This window comes from Nilaparvata lugens, chromosome 2 (genome assembly GCF_014356525.2).
Source record: "Nilaparvata lugens isolate BPH chromosome 2, ASM1435652v1, whole genome shotgun sequence".
Classification (NCBI taxonomy): Eukaryota; Metazoa; Arthropoda; class Insecta; order Hemiptera; family Delphacidae; genus Nilaparvata; species Nilaparvata lugens.
This window is the reverse complement of record NC_052505.1, coordinates 521,225-538,912: the sequence shown is the minus strand read 5'-3', so window position 1 is coordinate 538,912 and position 17,688 is coordinate 521,225. Positions and strand designations below refer to the sequence as shown.

At 37.4% G+C, this 17,688-nt stretch overlaps 2 protein-coding genes across 5 annotated transcripts in view; one reads left to right on the top strand and one right to left on the bottom strand.

Moving 5' to 3' along the window:
• Positions 1–17,688, top strand: part of LOC111043634 — a 237,813-nt gene that overhangs the window by 190,890 nt on the left and 29,235 nt on the right. The window lies entirely within an intron of this gene.
• LOC111044661 (esterase E4) overlaps positions 7,557–17,688 on the bottom strand; it is an 86,631-nt gene continuing 76,499 nt past the window's right edge. Inside the window, exons 9-10 of the mRNA XM_039421514.1 lie at positions 8,122–8,254; positions 7,557–7,791 (exon numbers count right to left, since the gene is read on the bottom strand). Coding sequence (XP_039277448.1) covers positions 7,638–7,791; positions 8,122–8,254 — 287 coding nt within the window. The 3' untranslated portion in view covers positions 7,557–7,637. The remainder of the gene's footprint in view (positions 7,792–8,121; positions 8,255–17,688) is intronic.

The window sequence follows — 17,688 nt, the reverse complement described above, 5'->3', positions numbered from 1 at the left end:
AACTTTTCAAATTCCCCCAAAGAAAAAAGTCAGCTGGAGTAAGATCTGGGGATCTTGGCGGCCACAATCCTTTTGATATCACATGATGGTCAAAAAATTTTCATAACAATTCATCGTTTCAGCAGAAGTATTGTATGTTGCATTAATATATGGCATTCCTGCTGAAACCAACAATCTCGATCGCCTAAATCTAACAAATATATAAATTTTTCAATGATGTTGCGATATACAACACCATCTACATATTTGTCAAAAAATAAAGGCCCTACAATACCTTCAATAATAAACAAACTTTCATCCTTTGAAAAAACCATAGTTGAACATACACAGACACTACAGATCACAAAATGAATACTAACAAGCACTAGTAAATGTAAAATGGTGCAAGCCGATTCAACAATGAGTACAGTAGTGCCAACTGTTATTTGGGGGAACAAAATATTCCCTAAATAGAAAATATATTTCCTCAAACAACATTGATGTGCGTCCTTTCCGAAACAGCTGTAAGTAAAGTGTCATCCAGTATTATTTTGGTTCTGACAGGTGATTCGCCGCAGAATGCCATTGTTTTGGTTTTGCTTTTTGAGATAAACAAATTTTACTTATTTGAATTGTTATTCAGAACATACATTGCCATCTGCAAGTTGTCTTGAGAGTTCTGTAAGGTCATCTGCAAACATGAAAATCATTGAATATCTTGTCAGATCCAATCGTATTCCAGGAGGAGCTTCATTCATCCAGCATCATATAACGTCGTCAAGTTAGATATTGAATAAAGATGGGTATAAGTTACAACCTTGCCTCACACCTTGGTTTGTCACGATTTCTTTGGTGAGGTGGGATCCTGTAATTATTTCGTTTGTGTTTGTGGGGTTCAGAAAGATACTGTGTCGACATGAATTTGATAGTGATAAAGGAACTGGGATATCGTTAACATTTCCTGATATTTTTTTGGCAAATGATACACCTACATTTGCAAAGTAATTGTTAAGTATATCTGCATCTAGGCTTATTTCTTTTGTGTTTTTCTTCATTTCAAGCAGCTCGTGAATGTATTCCCAAGTTTTCTTGGCATTATTCCTATTTTCGTCAAACTTCTCATTAAAATAATCTATTTTTGCTTTTTTTATTAAATTATTCAAAGTATTTCGGTAGTCCTTGTAGCGGGTTTGCAATTCAATATTGTTTGGCTGCCGAGAGAGTTTCCTGTGTAATTTGTCTATTTCTCGAATTGAATTGACTAGACTGGGTGTAATCCATTTTTTTACTGGTTTATTTTTTTTTTACTTAGTCTGATTGTTTTTGTTCTTTTATTTGTAAGTTGTATTAATTTTTCTATGAAATTGCTAACCATTGCATCGATATTGTCGGTGTTCTAAACATCAGCCCAGCTTTCAACCTGTAAGTCAGCTATTAATCCGTCGAGATCAGTTACAGTTTTGGTCCATAATTCCCCTGCTACCGCGCTATTTTTCAAGGCTTCACTCAAGTGTAGTGAAATACTGTAGTGATCTGTTATATTAGTTTTAATAATAAAGCCGTTTTGCAGGTCTCTATTCTGTCTATTGTTTGCCCCCTCCTTAAAAAATATGTGGTCTATGCAGGTACCATTTCCATTCACCATCCTTGTCGGCTTATTGATGTAGGATTTAAATCCATTGATATGCAGAGTACTCAGGTACCGGTACTCATTTGTTGAATTATTGTTATCTTAAATATTAAGATTTATATCGCTCATTAAAATTACATTGGTAGTGTCCTTTATTCTGTTTAAACAAGAGTCTAGACTTGATATGAAATTATTGATGTTGGTAGCTGGGGAGCGATAAATTAGAATTATTGTATATTTAATGTTATCAATTAAACACGCTATACAGATGGAATTCGATTCTTCGATATCTAAATCGATAATTTCAAAATGAAAATTCTTATCAACAAATAAACATATCCCATCACACTTTGAATGTTTACTTTTTTTCTGTACAACATTATACCCGGAGTGGCCGTAGTCGAGTGGATTAGATGCTGGCTTTGGAATCCAAAGGCCCGGGTTCGAATCCCAGCCCGGGCAAGATATTTTTCTCGGGCCATTCCCGTGTTTCGGATGGACACGTTAAGCCGTCGGTCCCGGCTGCCTAGAAAGCAGTCGTTAGGTCATGTCAGAGGCCCTGAAATTGATCAGTTGCGACCTGAAAACTCTGACACCAGACCTGAGCCAGCCAGATCACACAATATTATTATTAATATTATTAACATTATACCATAGAGAAACAATAGCGTAAGTAGATATCCCATGGTATGGGGAATTTATGTTGCAACGTTTGCTGTTATCTCAAGCCGATTACTGTCAGTTTTTACTGTGTTTCGGCCAGAGCATTCAAATTGTAGCGCCAATCCCAGACTACAGTTCTGCCCGTAGCAGGCTTGTGCGCTAGTGTCGATCGTCCAGCTGTTTGCCTTGCCATCTTTTCTAGCCCAGTCATCTTGTTCTTGTTCAGTTGTTGTTCTTGATTTATCAGCCCGTCGTCTTGTGCAAGAGCAAATTTGTATTTTGTCATGTAATTTCCATCGGAAATTTCTAGTAATTGATTGTTTAAGTGTCGTGTGTGTGAATTATAAATATTAATAGTGTTAAATTGAATTAATTTGCATCAGTTTTGAATTTATAAAGAATCAGTTTGAGCTTCATTCAAATATAGTACAGAGCCAGCCTGCAAGTTGAACGTGAAAAGGCTGCCCGGAAGCAAACCTTTCTTTTCCCAGATTTCTTTCCACCCCTGAATCTGACCAAAACACCTAATAAAGGCTTCGAAGGGCAAGTAGACAAAATTGGATTAAATCTCGTCAGTTTTTGCTCTTTTTATTGTTCATTAATGCAGAGTTTAACTGTACCAATAACCTGGCTCAAATTGAAGAGTAAATTTTGCTCCTTGTTAGTATTTGATAATTTGAATAGTAAATTACAGTCCACTGGTAGCTCTAGCCTGAGCTTTGTTCAGAACATACTGTTTTGTTGGGGTGATAGTGTATGAACGGCACAATATGAGAGACTACCAGCGTCACACAGCTGCATGGGAAAAAACTACGTGAACTATCGGCTTGGGATAACAGTAAAAGTTGCGACATAAACGCCCTATACCATGGGATATCTACTTACGCTATTGTTTCTCTATGATTATACCCTACAAGACCGTAAGTGTAATGAGCATCATCCGTAATCCACGTTTCTGACATGGCAATAATATAAAATTTAAATTTGATATTCCCAAATAATGAATCAATTGTTCAAAGTTTTTATTCAGGCTTCTTATATTAGTATGAAAAAAATTCAATAAGTTTTTATTGCTTGAGTTCTGAGGTTCAAATGAGAATAAATCATCTATTTCACTTGTATCATGATAGCCTATTAGATCATCATCACATTCAAGAACTGACATATAATATTCTATAAAAGTATAAGACTATTCAGTGAAATTTATGATAATATAACTCCAATGAAGAAAGAAAATGGAGTAAGTTAAGGATCAAGAAGATAAAGAAAATTTTGTTAATAACAATAAAAAAAAGTGGGTAAATTACCAATCCTGCGACTTTCCGCCGCGCCTCTTTTATACAAGAAAGACAGTCTTTTCGTCACATAGAAAGATCCAGAAACTCAATTTAATTAAAAAATAAAGTAATTAAGTGGAAAAATAATTTTAAACAAAAGTAGGATTTTAATAATCTAATTGTCTATTTCTCGAATTGAATTGACTAGACTGGGTGTAATCCATTTTTTTACTGGTTTATTTTTTTTTACTTAGTCTGATTGTTTTTGTTCTTTTATTTGTAAGTTGTATTAATTTTTCTATGAAATTGCTAACCATTGCATCGATATTGTCGGTGTTCTAAACATCAGCCCAGCTTTCAACCTGTAAGTCAGCTATTAATCCGTCGAAATCAGTTACAGTTTTGGTCCATAATTCCCCTGCTACCGCGTTATTTTTCAAGGCTTCACTCAAGTGTAGTGAAATACTGTAGTGATCTGTTATATTAGTTTTGATAATAACGCCGTTTTGCAGGTCTCTATTCTGTCTATTGTTTGCCCCCTCCTTAAAAAATATGTGGTCTATGCAGGTACCATTTCCATTCACCATCCTTGTCGGCTTATTGATGTAGGATTTAAATCCATTGATATGCAGAGTACTCAGGTACTCATTTGTTGAATTATTGTTATCTTAAATATTAAGATTTATATCGCTCATTAAAATTACATTGGTAGTGTCCTTTATTCTGTTTAAACAAGAGTCTAGACTTGATATGAAATTATTGATGTTGGTAGCTGGGGAGCGATAAATTAGAATTATTGTATATTTAATGTTATCAATTAAACACGCTATACAGATGGAATTCGATTCTTCGATATCTAAATCGATAATTTCAAAATGAAAATTCTTATCAACAAATAAACATATCCCATCACACTTTGAATGTTTACTTTTTTTCTGTACAACATTATACCCGGAGTGGCCGTAGTCGAGTGGATTAGATGCTGGCTTTGGAATCCAAAGGCCCGGGTTCGAATCCCAGCCCGGGCAAGATATTTTTCTCGGGCCATTCCCGTGTTTCGGATGGACACGTTAAGCCGTCGGTCAAGGCTGCCTAGAAAGCAGTTGTTAGGTCATGTCAGAGGCCCTGAAATTGATCAGTTGCGACCTGAAAACTCTGACACCAGACCTGAGCCAGCCAGATCACACGATATTATTACTATTATTAACATTATACCATAGAGAATCAATAGCATAAGTAGATATCCCATGGTATATGGAATTTATGTCGCAATGTTTGCTGTTATCTCAAGCCGATTACTGTCGATTAATGTCAGTTTTTACTGTTTTGTTGGGGTGATAGTGTATGAACGGCACAATATGAGAGACTACCAGCGTCACACAGCTGCATAACAGTAAAAGTTGCGACATAAACGCCCTATACCATGGGATATCTACTTACGCTATTGTTTCTCTATGATTATACCCTACAAGACCGTAAGTGTAATGAGCATCATCCGTAATCCACGTTTCTGACATGGCAATAATATAAAATTTAAATTTGATATTCCCAAATAATGAATCAATTGTTCAAAGTTTTTATTCAGGCTTCTTATATTAGTATGAAAAAAATTCAATAAGTTTTTATTGCTTGAGTTCTGAGGTTCAAATGAGAATAAATCATCTATTTCACTTGTATCATGATAGCCTATTAGATCATCATCACATTCAAGAACTGACATATAATATTCTATAAAAGTATAAGACTATTCAGTGAAATTTATGATAATATAACTCCAATGAAGAAAGAAAATGGAGTAAGTTAAGGATCAAGAAGATAAAGAAAATTTTGTTAATAACAATAAAAAAAAGTGGGTAAATTACCAATCCTGCGACTTTCCGCCGCGCCTCTTTTATACAAGAAAGACAGTCTTTTCGTCACATAGAAAGATCCAGAAACTCAATTTAATTAAAAAATAAAGTAATTAAGTGGAAAAATTATTTTAAACAAAAGTAGGATTTTCTGCAAAATCAATTAACAACGATACGAGCTCAGACATAATACAGTTTGGAGTAGAATAAGCTAATATTGTAAACATAACGACCATAAATAATATGATGAATAAACTGTCTAAATTACCCCCTACAATCCATATAAGGCGATGAAGAATAATGAATACCAAAACAGAAAACATGGCTATGAAACTGTTACACTGTATGCATCCACTGAGCCGAATCACTCCGAAGATAAGGCCAGTGTTTGGTATCTAGGTTATAGCAATAATTGATATCAGGGAAATGCCACAGATAATACCAGACAGCTATTCAGGCATCCACCGCTTTATCCATTGTTGATTTCGATTTTGCGATAATGAATTCGTACAAACGAAATCTTATTATATTAGCATTGCACTAGGCTAGTATAAAAGTTAAGACTACACAGTGTAGGCCATAACTTCGTCATTCTTGACTTCACTGAAGAGCAAGAGAAAGAGATAACAATAAACAATAGTGAACGCGAAAGAGAATTCATTGATAAGCTGTTTTGTATTTGCAGGGTATAGGGTATCTCTGAACTGTACTGTGAATCGTTTGTTTCAACTAAAAGCCATTTGATATTTCAGCAGTCACAATAGACAAATACTGTATTATGATTGGTTCATCCCTAGACTGTAATATGTATTAATGCGCTCAATAAAAATAAATCTCATTTCCTTCATCTTTTTGTTTTGTTTTTTATTATTTTTGTTCATGCTCAATGATATAATAAATATTTTTGTGTTTTCTCAATCGTTTTTTGGTGACATTCATTTGGCATGCTTAGTGTACAAAACCCTCTTATCCTCGTCTTAGCGAATGCTACCTAGACGCAATTAATTTGCTACAAGGTGTCTGGCTAATCTTCAAATATATGGTTCGACCGATTAATAAGGTCGCTGACAAGCTAATGTCAAAGAACCTAACCTCAAACATTATTATATTATTAAATAATTACAACAAGACTTTTATTTTCATTTGGCTGTTAATAATCATAGCATTGAGAGCCGTTATTATCTTATATCTAGTCGAATGAAAAAGACTAAGATATTGTCAAAAAACCACTGATTTATTGAAATAGTCACTATATATCTAGTCAATTGATACCGTAACTGGTGATAACATTTTCTAGCTTCTTGTGCTGAGACCCAACAATTTCTTTCAAAAGATAAGTTTGGTAAATACCCAAAAAATATTGTTATAAACTTGGCAAAAAATCAGCTACTGTGTGGAATATTAATTGCATGCCTCATTGAATTATATTTCTAAGTACTATTAAATGAACTATTTATTGCATGCAATAGCGCATGCAGCTAATAACTAAAATAGCATAGTATTGTCTCTCGACCTTTCTTTGCTTTGAACTAGGGCTGACCTGTGGCCAGTATGTCTTGAAGGAGATAAGCTTTTGATGTCAGCCCAACAGCCATTATCCGTTTTCACACCGATATCTCGCTGACACGACATACAGACAGAATAAACTCTGATGGACAGTATAAGAGGAGGCTGTGTTTTATAACTGCGCGAGGTCTACTGTTCACAGAACTGAGAGTATTTAGATAATTTTTGTTTCTTACCCAGGAACAATGCCTTAGAGTTTTGGTAGGAACACTCTGTATAATAGGATGTTGATGTACAGAGAATTTGAAGAGCATATTGTACTTTCACAGCTCCAGATGTTTCACATGGTTGTAATAAGGTGAGAGCAATGAGCAAAGAGTATTTCCTCATTTCGTGCTGAGAGTTTCCAGTTGAAACCAATAATTTGTATGATCTGTAATTTTCCTGTTTTTTTGCAAACAATTTCTAAAGAAAATTGACTTTAAAGAAAGAAAATTGACTTTAAAGACAGAAAATTGAAAGACAGAATGTTGTCTTTTAAGAGCACATCCACTCATTCAATTTAACAAATAAATATGCACGTGATACAACCTCTACGATGAGATTTTATCGAGTAAATATTGGCCATAAATCCAAAGGCCTAACACCAGGTTATGCTTTGATATGCTTTAATGCCAATAATTCCCTAGACTATACATCATTTGTAAATCTGTTTTGGAACAGTTCATACAATCAATCGATGGGAAACAGCGAATCCCAAATTCCCATGCGTTTAGGATATGGAAGGCCGTCGACCATATTCAAATCCTTATCCAGATCCAAATATTTCAGATCATTGTCTTTTATTGGAAGCCATTGGACAGAAGAATTGGTTGGTGTTGGATTCCTGCAATAAAATACATGACAATTATATTCAACTCACTCACCTACATTCTGTTCATGAACAGAAAATCTACAAAACGAATTTTGAAAAATTTCTTATTCACGCTCGGCGTTTTTGCTATAAATTTCAAGTATAAAGTTGGAAGGATAACGCTTTAATTTTCAGCATGAAACTTCAAAACATTCATTGTACAGTATTGTCATCCTAGAGTGTCCTAATGCCATTATATATTTGTGTTTTTCGCTGACGATTGCAGATCACGAGGTACATTGGTAATTATTCATCAATACTTTTCGATTCTATAATGGAATCAAGACTTAATTCAGCTCTTACCCAGAATAAGCAAAGCTGCTCCAAAATGTTGTCAAACGCTTCACCATAGTAGATTCAGGATCAGTTGTATTGAATTTTGGAAAAAGCTTCGATACATAGAATATGTAGATCAGGTCATCATGATGAGTTGGTCCTGTAAAGGAATATAAAGAGTTATGTGAAAAATAATTGGTGAAAAAATTGAATCAATAGAGAATATATATAAGTAATTATAATAACTAAAATTTACGTTTTGCGAATCAAAAGCTATATAGTTAATCTGACATATGTTACAGCTCCTGATGTGTATTTATATTGACTTTTGAAAATGTTAGGATATTCTTTTTGATCAGTTAAAAAATAATTTGTCATGATACATTTGCAGTGCAAAATATTTTTCAGTAGTGAATTTTGCTCGTGTATTTGAGAATCATCATCATCATCATTTGCTTATGTAGGGTGAATTGTTGATTTGAGACAATATTGGAGGAGGTACCGTATCTGAAAATGATATTGTTTCAATGAAAAAAACGATTAATCTTACTTTCATTTGTGAACTAACTTTGCGATTTAAATGGCATTCATAAAATAATTCAAAACAATTATTGTAAATGTCTTCCTCTTCAAATAACAAGATTGTAATTATAGATGTCCTTCCTAGAAGGATAAGATTATTACTGGTTCAATCTCTGATTTTTCCACATTTTACGTACCGTACTGAAACTCTGTCCTCAATGACATTCAATTTACACTCCAGACCGGTTTCCAAGCTCGGGATTTAGCTAAGTTTCGGACTGGAGTCCGGAAATCGCCTTTCCGAAACGGGGGTTAGTCGTAGTCAACGTTTAAATTAAATTTCTAAAAACTAGAAAATCGAACATAAAATAAAATGAAGTGAAAATAGGGTAAAGTTTAAGCTATTTTGATGCAGTGGTGCATCAAAATTTATTGTCTATACGTCTTGTTTACTCTCTTCAATGCCATGAACATATCACCCGCCAGCCCACATTGCTAGATCTACTCTGAAGCTTTCCGATCAGAGCAATCACGTTCACATTTCAGAATAATCTAACTTACCAGAGACACTTAAAAATATGACAATCTTGATAATTCGAAAAATGATTTTTAATTTGTTTTCGATTGTAGAAAGATACATACTAGAACTGATGCAAAAGGATACCTAATCACCGAACTACTATCTATTCTTAATCGTTCCCTGTCAGTGCTAGTCGTGAGTGTAATGAACTTCCCAATTCTATTAGATACTTTGAGAGCCGAGCGGGCTTAAAGTTGTCTTTGAAAAAATAAATATCTTATAGAGAAAATGACTGAGTCTGTCCAACCCTAGAGCACCGCATGCCAAATATTCTAATCTCACTCTCATTCATTCTATTCTTTTATCCACATCCCAACTCCATGTTACATTAAAAATAATTATCACCTCATCCCAATAGAAAAAGGAATTTTCTGAATAAGAAGAGGAAATTACAACCATAAAATCAAGAACTGGCAATCGCTGACGTCGATTATCCAGAGTACAAAAGAGGGTTACTTCAAGAATAATAAACTCATTGAAGCAGGAAATAACATCAAGAAAACTTGGGAGATCTTAAAGGAAGGATGCCACTGATTCAAACCGAGAGAAGAAAAATAATTGAATGCTGTAAAAATAGGAAATAATGTTGTAACATTAAAAGAGAATCCTAATTTATTACTGAATGTAATAAATGAATACTTTGTAAGTATATAGGAGAAAACGCATGGCCAAGTAAATATGAGATAGTTTAGGTAGATTATAAGGGATATTGTAAATAGTTACGGTATAATCCGAATGAAAGAGTAGGCTACCCAACTCTATGATTTTAGGGATGATTCTATGAAGTGATGAGTTAGGCTATAGTTTCACAAACATTCGGTTCGTTTCGTTTTCGGCAAATTCTGATAAGTGTGAAATGGTAATTCGGTTTGAATTCGGTACCGAATAGAAACCGCATAGAACCAAACGCCCACTCGACTCTGATGGATTCCATCAGGTTCAAATTCGTTTCTAGGGAAGGGCTACTTTCACATACATTCGGTTCGGATCCGTTCGTTTCTTTTTCGGCAAATTCCGATAAGTGTGAAACGGTTATTATATATTATTAGCTTATGGCAAACACATAGACACACACATAAATTCACAAAAATATTCAGGTCTTTGACCTTTGTCAGTTTGATAACAAAAAAACAAAACAAAATAGAACCATCCATCTAGGTCATAGCATACAAACAAAAATACTATGACAAAGGAAACTGTATATATACACAAGGAAATAATCAAGTCAAACTTGGATGTCCGGGTTGGTTATGTAGGCTATTGCCTACTAGCTGCTATAAAATCATCGGAACCGCCCTGATAGGCTCAAATAGCACAATGTCGGATGATATGATTCATTGTTTGCCTAGCCTTTCCACAATCACAATCAGGGGAGGGCAATCTACCCCAGTCACTGAGAGATGTCCATGTTCGCCACCCAGCCACACTCCTCCCAACAGAATACCTCAGACTAACACTGAGAGGCGCTCTATCCATCCACTCTTCCTCCCAGCTATTAGCAACAGAGAAATTCTCACGTTCTATCTGCTCAGTCAAGCGCCTGGAAGGGCACCTTGACCTCAGCCTGTTACCGAGCTCTAGAAGATCTCCGTGGATTGGGAGTGCTCTGTCATTTTTTATCTTATTATACTCATGAACAAGAGCAAAAGATCTTCGCAGCCCTGGTGAAGCAATGCTGCTGAGAACTGGCAGCCAATATTTAGGGGTGGTTCTAATGGTCCCAGAAATAAGCCGCATGGAATTAGTCAGCTGAGTGTTGACTCTATTCACATGGGCACTGTAAAGGGAATCCCCTTCATGGCTTCCTTGTCATCAGCATTCGTTGCCTTGGCAACCCTTCAGACTAAAAGTTTGTTATCTTGTTTTACGATTAGTTATTAATGTTCAAATTTTGTCAAAGTGAAGATCAATACAACAGTATAATTTCTTATTTTATTTTGAACATTCTCAGCTCTTTACATTGGTGGCAGCGGTAAACAAAATGCCTAGAAAAAGGCAGATGGAATCTATAATAGATCCGATCATGAATTGATGCGTGAAAGGATGCATGAAGAGAGAAGAGAAACTCTGACAATGATGAGAGATTTATCGCTACAAAGCCTAATAAAATCATTTCCGGGAGAAGCAGGTGAGCAAAATGTTCAACAATTCACACAAAACATAAAACTAGTAGGAGAAGCTGGAAATTGGAAAGATATGAAACTTATTTGTAGATTGAAAACAACCGGAGCTGCTCTAACTTGCCTAGAGGCACACCCGGAGCTATTAGATGAGGGTACAACATTTCAAGATTATGAAAGAATTTCAATAAAAATGTTTGAGGGAACTTAACCACCGAAAGGTGGTTACTCACTCTTAGTAGCATTGAACAAAAAAAGATGGAAGTGTTAGAGCGTCTGCTGATAGGTGTTTACAAATGGCATTGAAGGCTATTCCCATATTAGCAGACCTACAGGAAGCCGCTTGAGCAAAAGCACAAATGAAACGAACAGTTCTAACAGCATTTATACAGGGTCTACAAGGTGCTGCAGGACTGGATCTACAAATACATCCAGCTAAGGACTTGGAATCAGCAATTGAGACAGCTGAGAGAATATCTTTAATAACCTCCAATCAAGAGCAGGATGTGTTTTCAACAATGTGTGATAATGGATTACTAGATCCCTCCAGGAGGCACTGTGTTTGTTCTGTACAACCACGACAATTTAGCTCTAATTGTTCTAACCAGCAAGCCAATACTTGCTTTGCTTGTGGTGGTAGAGGACACTTTGCCAGGGACTGTGCTACCCAACACATGAAAGGACGTATTAAATTTAATAGGAGACCAATTGATAGAAAACAGGCTTTCACCATTCCAGAGACTCAAACAACCAAAGGTGAGCAGAAATTCTGTTTTGTGTGTGGAGACCCACAGCATTCTGCTTATGCTTGTAAATACAGAGTTCAGAGTCCAGTTCAGGATGGGAATAAGATGATTCATGCACAATCCAACAATGACGACAGACTAAGATGGACCCCAAACGAATTGGGGCCGGTAGTTTCCCAGCTTCCCAGCCATCAAGATTAAGGGAGTACACAGTTCCCAGTCTATCAACTGCCAAAAGTGGAATCTTTTTAGAGATGAGGATTGGAAACAAGATAAGAACATGTTGATAGACACTGGGGCTGAGGTCAGTATCCTCAAGGAGGCCATTCCAGGATTACCTATGGCTATAACTAGTGAATCAATGATACTAAGAGGAGTGACTGGATACATTATGAAAATTAAGGGAAACCAGAGAGTAGATTGTGAGGCTGCACATGTCAGCATCATGCATACATTTGTGGTGGCAAACATTGATCTTTATGGAGATGGATTGAAAGGCCTGGATGTACTGGATAAGTTGGGAGCTGCGGTTGATGTTTGTAATGGTGATGTTACTTTGCAAGGAGTTCATTCTAAAACGCTAAGTATAAAAGGAACAAAGATGGTATCCATGTGTGAGGAAGATATCTTGAGTGAAGGACAGCAAAGGAGGTGCTGTTTAGAACAAAAGGGTATTGAATCAACCATTTGGCAAGAGAATTATGTCAAAAGTGATAAGACCAATCAATGTAGTATACAGCCACAAGACCAAACAAGAGACAATCATTGTGACCAATCAAGCAGTCAAATGGAAAGGAGCACTCAGACAGTCAACTAGGAGGAAGAGTCAGGAATCAAACAACAGAAAAATGAAAAAGGGATATGAAACCCTGGAATCACATTCACATTAAAGGTTAAGGCTAAAGAAGGTTGTAAATCTAAGAAAACAGAAGAGTTTACCTTTGGAGTTCATTCACTTAGACATGTGTTGATACCAGCTCAGTCAGGAATGCTGATAGAAGTAACAACAAACCAGGAGATTCACAAGGAAGATGTCCTTATTGAGCCTTATTGAGCCCTGTCCTCTCAGGTCTGCAGATTGGTAGAAGCATACATAAACCGAATCATGTACAGACAGTGATGTGTGTGGTGAATCTGACTCCAAGTCCAATCTCTATTCATCGGAAACAGTTGATGGGACAAGTAGAATTAATCCAAAATGTTGAACCATATATTCAGATTGCAACATTGAATAAAACTGATGAGAAGCTTAAACTGGAATTGCAAGATGAACTGGTTCACCTTCCTTCAAATGATGCCAAGATTCTAGGAGCAGTGCTACAACAGTATTCTCATGTTTTCAAAGAGCCAGGACTAGAGGGTTGTAGTGTCAATGTAAAGCACCGTATCCCAACTAATGGGAATCAACCTATTACAAAAAGACCTTACAGGGTTCCATTTAATCTAAGACCAGTTGTTGAAAAACATATAACTGGAATGCTAAAAACGGGAGTGATAGTTCCTTCCACTAGCTCCTGGAGTGCACCAGTTGTATTGGTAAGGAAGAAAACCACAGATGAAGTGTTGAATACCGTTTCTGCACCGACTTTTGAGCCCTTAATCAAATCACTAAGGCAGATGCCTACCCACTACCCTTAATAAATGAGACCCTTGAAAGTCTGGGCAAATGCCAGTACTTCACCACTTTGGATCTTCGAAGTGGCTATCATCAGATCCCCATAGCAAAGAATGACCGAGAGAAGACAGCATTTAAAACAGTAGGAGGAAACTATGAATACAAAAGAATGGCATTTGGACTTACTGGGGCTCCAGCTACCTTCCAGAGGTTGATGGATAATCTATTGGCAGAGATAAAAGGAATTGAATGCTTAGTTTACCTGGATGATGTAATAATTTGTTGTAAAACCATGGAGCAACATGGAAAAAGACTAGAAAATGTACTAAAAATATTTAAAAAGGCAAATGTAAAGGTGAATTTAGAGAAATGTGACTTTGCAAAGCAAACTGTAAAATATTTGGGACACCTAGTAACTTCAGATGGAGTGAAACCAGACCCTGCAAAAGTTGAAGCTGTGAATAATTATCCATGACCAACAAATATTCAAGAAGCGAGAAGAGCACTGGGACTCTTTGGTTATTATTAATGATTTGTTCCAGATTTTGCAAAATTGCACAGCCATTAACTGAGTTAACTGAAGGAGGAGGTTCCCTTTGAGTGGGGTACAAAACAAGAGACTTCGTTTCAGAATTTGAAGGAAATTCTTTGTTCAGTCTGTGTGTTAATCTTTTCTGACTTTGAGAAAAAAGTATCCTGGCCACTTTGCTTTGCTTTGCCTTTATCCTGGCCACTGATGCTTCTGGAACAGCAATAGGAGCTGTGCTTTCCCAGCAAACAGATGAGGGAGAGAGACCAGTGGCATATATATGCTAGTCACCAATTGAATCCAGCAGAGAAAAACTATTCTACTACTGAAAGAGAGTTGCTGGCAGTAGTGTGGGTAACATGTCAATTCAGGTGTTACTTGCTAGGGAGAGAATTTTCCTTGGTAACTGACCATGCTGCACTGCGTTGGATGCTGAGTTCTAGGGATCCTCCATCTCGACTAACAAGATGAGCCCTGAGGCTACAAGAATTTGATTATGAAGTTATTCACCAAGAAAGAACCATGTTAATGCAGATGCACCGAGTAGAAGAGTAGGAGGAGTCACAATTCAAAACATTGATGATAAAGAGCTCCATGAGCAGCAGCAGAAGGATGAATGGTGCTGTTCTCTGTTGAGGAATGATAATGGAATTGTCAAACGTGATACAATTCTGTGGACAGGAGGCCAAAGTGAACCATTGGAGAGGAGGGTGGCAGTCCCTACCTCTCTGAGAAAGATAGTTATGAGACTTTGTCACGAGACTCCTTGGGCTGGACATCCCGGCATTGGAAGAACCCTCCTTAGGGTTGAACAACAATACTACTGGCCTGGAATGGCAAGAGAGGTTGAACAATATGTAAGACAATGCCATAATTGTGCCATACGTGAAACTCTATGTGCCTTGAAAGTTTCCTTGGAAAAAGCCTATGAACAAACTCATCCCATGGAATTAGTGTCAATGGATGTGGTTGGTGCCTTGCCAACAAGCACTCATGTTGATCGTTATTATGTGAGTTTCATGGACCACTTTACCAGGTTTGCAGAAGCCCTTCCAGCTACCAGACCAAACTGCTGAATCAATTGCCAGAGCCTTGGTTACACAAATCATATCCAGACATGGAGTAACAACCTGACTGATGACAGACCAAGGCACTTCTTGTGAAAGCTATTTGAGGAAGTATGTAACCAGCTGGGAATAGTGGAAATCCAAACCACTGCAAACCACCCAGAAGGCAAAGGGAGAATAGAGAGGTTACATCGCACCCTCAATGAGAGCATGGCTCACGTTGTTCAACGGGATGGTAGTGACTGGGACAACTGATGGGTGCCTTATGCTCTGATGGTTTATAATTCAGCTCCTCATTCTTCAACAGGGTATTCCCCATTCTTTCTATGTCGGGGTCATGAAATGGTTTTACCTGCCAATCAACCCATACTTAAAGACCTGAAGCATTGAGCAAGACCTTAAGCATACTTAATCAGTAGGAGAGCATTTGAAGACATTGAAATTGAGACTGGGTGAGGCTTATCAACAAGCTTTCAAGAATTCTTTGGAAGCAGTAAGTGAACAGCTTATAACCGCTAATAAAGGCAGAAAATCAAGAGAATTCAAAGCTGGAGATGCAGTTTATCTGCACAATTCCGCAGTAAAGCCTGGAGAATCGGGTCAATTTTATCTCCTTTGGATGAGACCATTTGAAGTGAGTAAGAAGATGTCCTCAGTGAACTATATGGTGATGTTGCCCGATGGTTGCCAGATCAACGTTCATGTGAACCACTTGAAATCTTGCCTCAAACCCGAGGATGAGGAGAGACTAACTTCCAGTGACGTTGCTGAAGAAGTGATTGATGAACAGGAGGAGGAAGACAACCTGGAGCAGGAAGTACCAGAGTCGGAGGAGGATACCCATCCTATGTGCCCGGGGGTAGGGATCAAACAATCACAAGAACATCGCCATATAATTTGGAACAAAGGAACAATTATAGTTCTTTTCTGAATGGTGGGTGAGTGTAAAGGGAATCTCCTTCATGGCTTCCATGTCATTAGCATTCGTTGCCTTGGCAACCCTTCAGACTGAAAGTTTGTTATATTGTTTTACAATTAGTTATTGATGTTCAAGTTTTGTCAAATCAATACAACAGTATAATTTTTCATATTATTTTAAACAGTCTCAGTTCTTTACAGCACTATTCATCCACACAGCCGCGCAATACTCAGCTGTGGGGTATACAAGTCCTAGGGCAGAACAGTGCAAAGTTGTTGTTGATGCTCCTCATGTTGTTCCACAGAGTTTTTGTAGAATATTATTCCTAGTTTTCAGTTCCTTAGCAATATTATGAAGGTGATTTTTGAAGGACAGACAAGCATCACACCAAGGTACTTCAAAAAGAAATTATGCTGCAATTGCGTGTTGTCAAACCTCACATCCAGTTTCACCCCAGCCTCCACATTACTAAAGTGAAAAAAGCACACCTCTGTTTTTTCCATGTTGGGGTGTAGCCTCCACTTGTGGAAATGAATTGAAAGGGAGGATAGGTCTTCAGTGAGGCTCTCCCATGTTGTCTTCATACTCTTGTCTTGAGTGGCCACAGAAATGTCTTCAGCATACATGAAGATCCTAGATGGTATGTTGGGAAGATCTGCTGAGTACAAGTTGAAAAGGAGCGGGGACAAGATTGAACCCTGTGGTAATCCATTATTCAGTACCTTCCTTCTGCTTAGCTTATCATCCATGAGCACTCTGAAGCATCTGTTCTTTAGCAGGTTATTTATCAATTTGATGATTTTTAAGGCTTGGTAAAGCATGCAGGAGTTTGAGAATGAGTCCCTCTCTCCACACTGTATCATAAGCAGCACTCAGGTCCACAAAGGCAACAGATGTTTCTAATCCCTTTTGGAAGCCTGCCTCGATATATGTCATCAAAGATAGAACCTGGTCTGTACAACTCCGGTTGGGTCAGAATCCTGCCTGTTCAATCGGTACATGCTCTAGTATTCTTCTACTTATCCTATTGTAGAGAAGCCTTTCTAGCACTTTGTAGCTCACACTCAGTGGTGCAATTGGGCGGTAGCTTTCCACATCATCACAAGGCTTGTCAGGCTTGAGAATTGAAATTATTCTAGATTCCTTGAATTCTGCTGGAAGATTTCCAGTTTGCAGATTCTTCTTATAAAAGCATGACATCCGCAGCCTAACCTCCCCTCCAGCATCCACCAGAAACTCTGGATGGATTCCATCAAAGCCAGGTGCCTTTCTACACCTGGTATCACAAAGAGCAGCATCCACCTCCTCTACTGAGAAATCACTGGCCAGGTGCAAGTCCTCCACAGCCATAGCTTTAAGCTCTTTCAGTCCATTCCTTACATAAGATCCAAACAGCCAGCAGCCTTAGATGCTTTGACTATTTGTTCTGCCACCTGATCTGGATGGATAGAGAAGCTCTGGTGTGTAGTGATTCTTCCTGAGAAGACTCCAAGCCC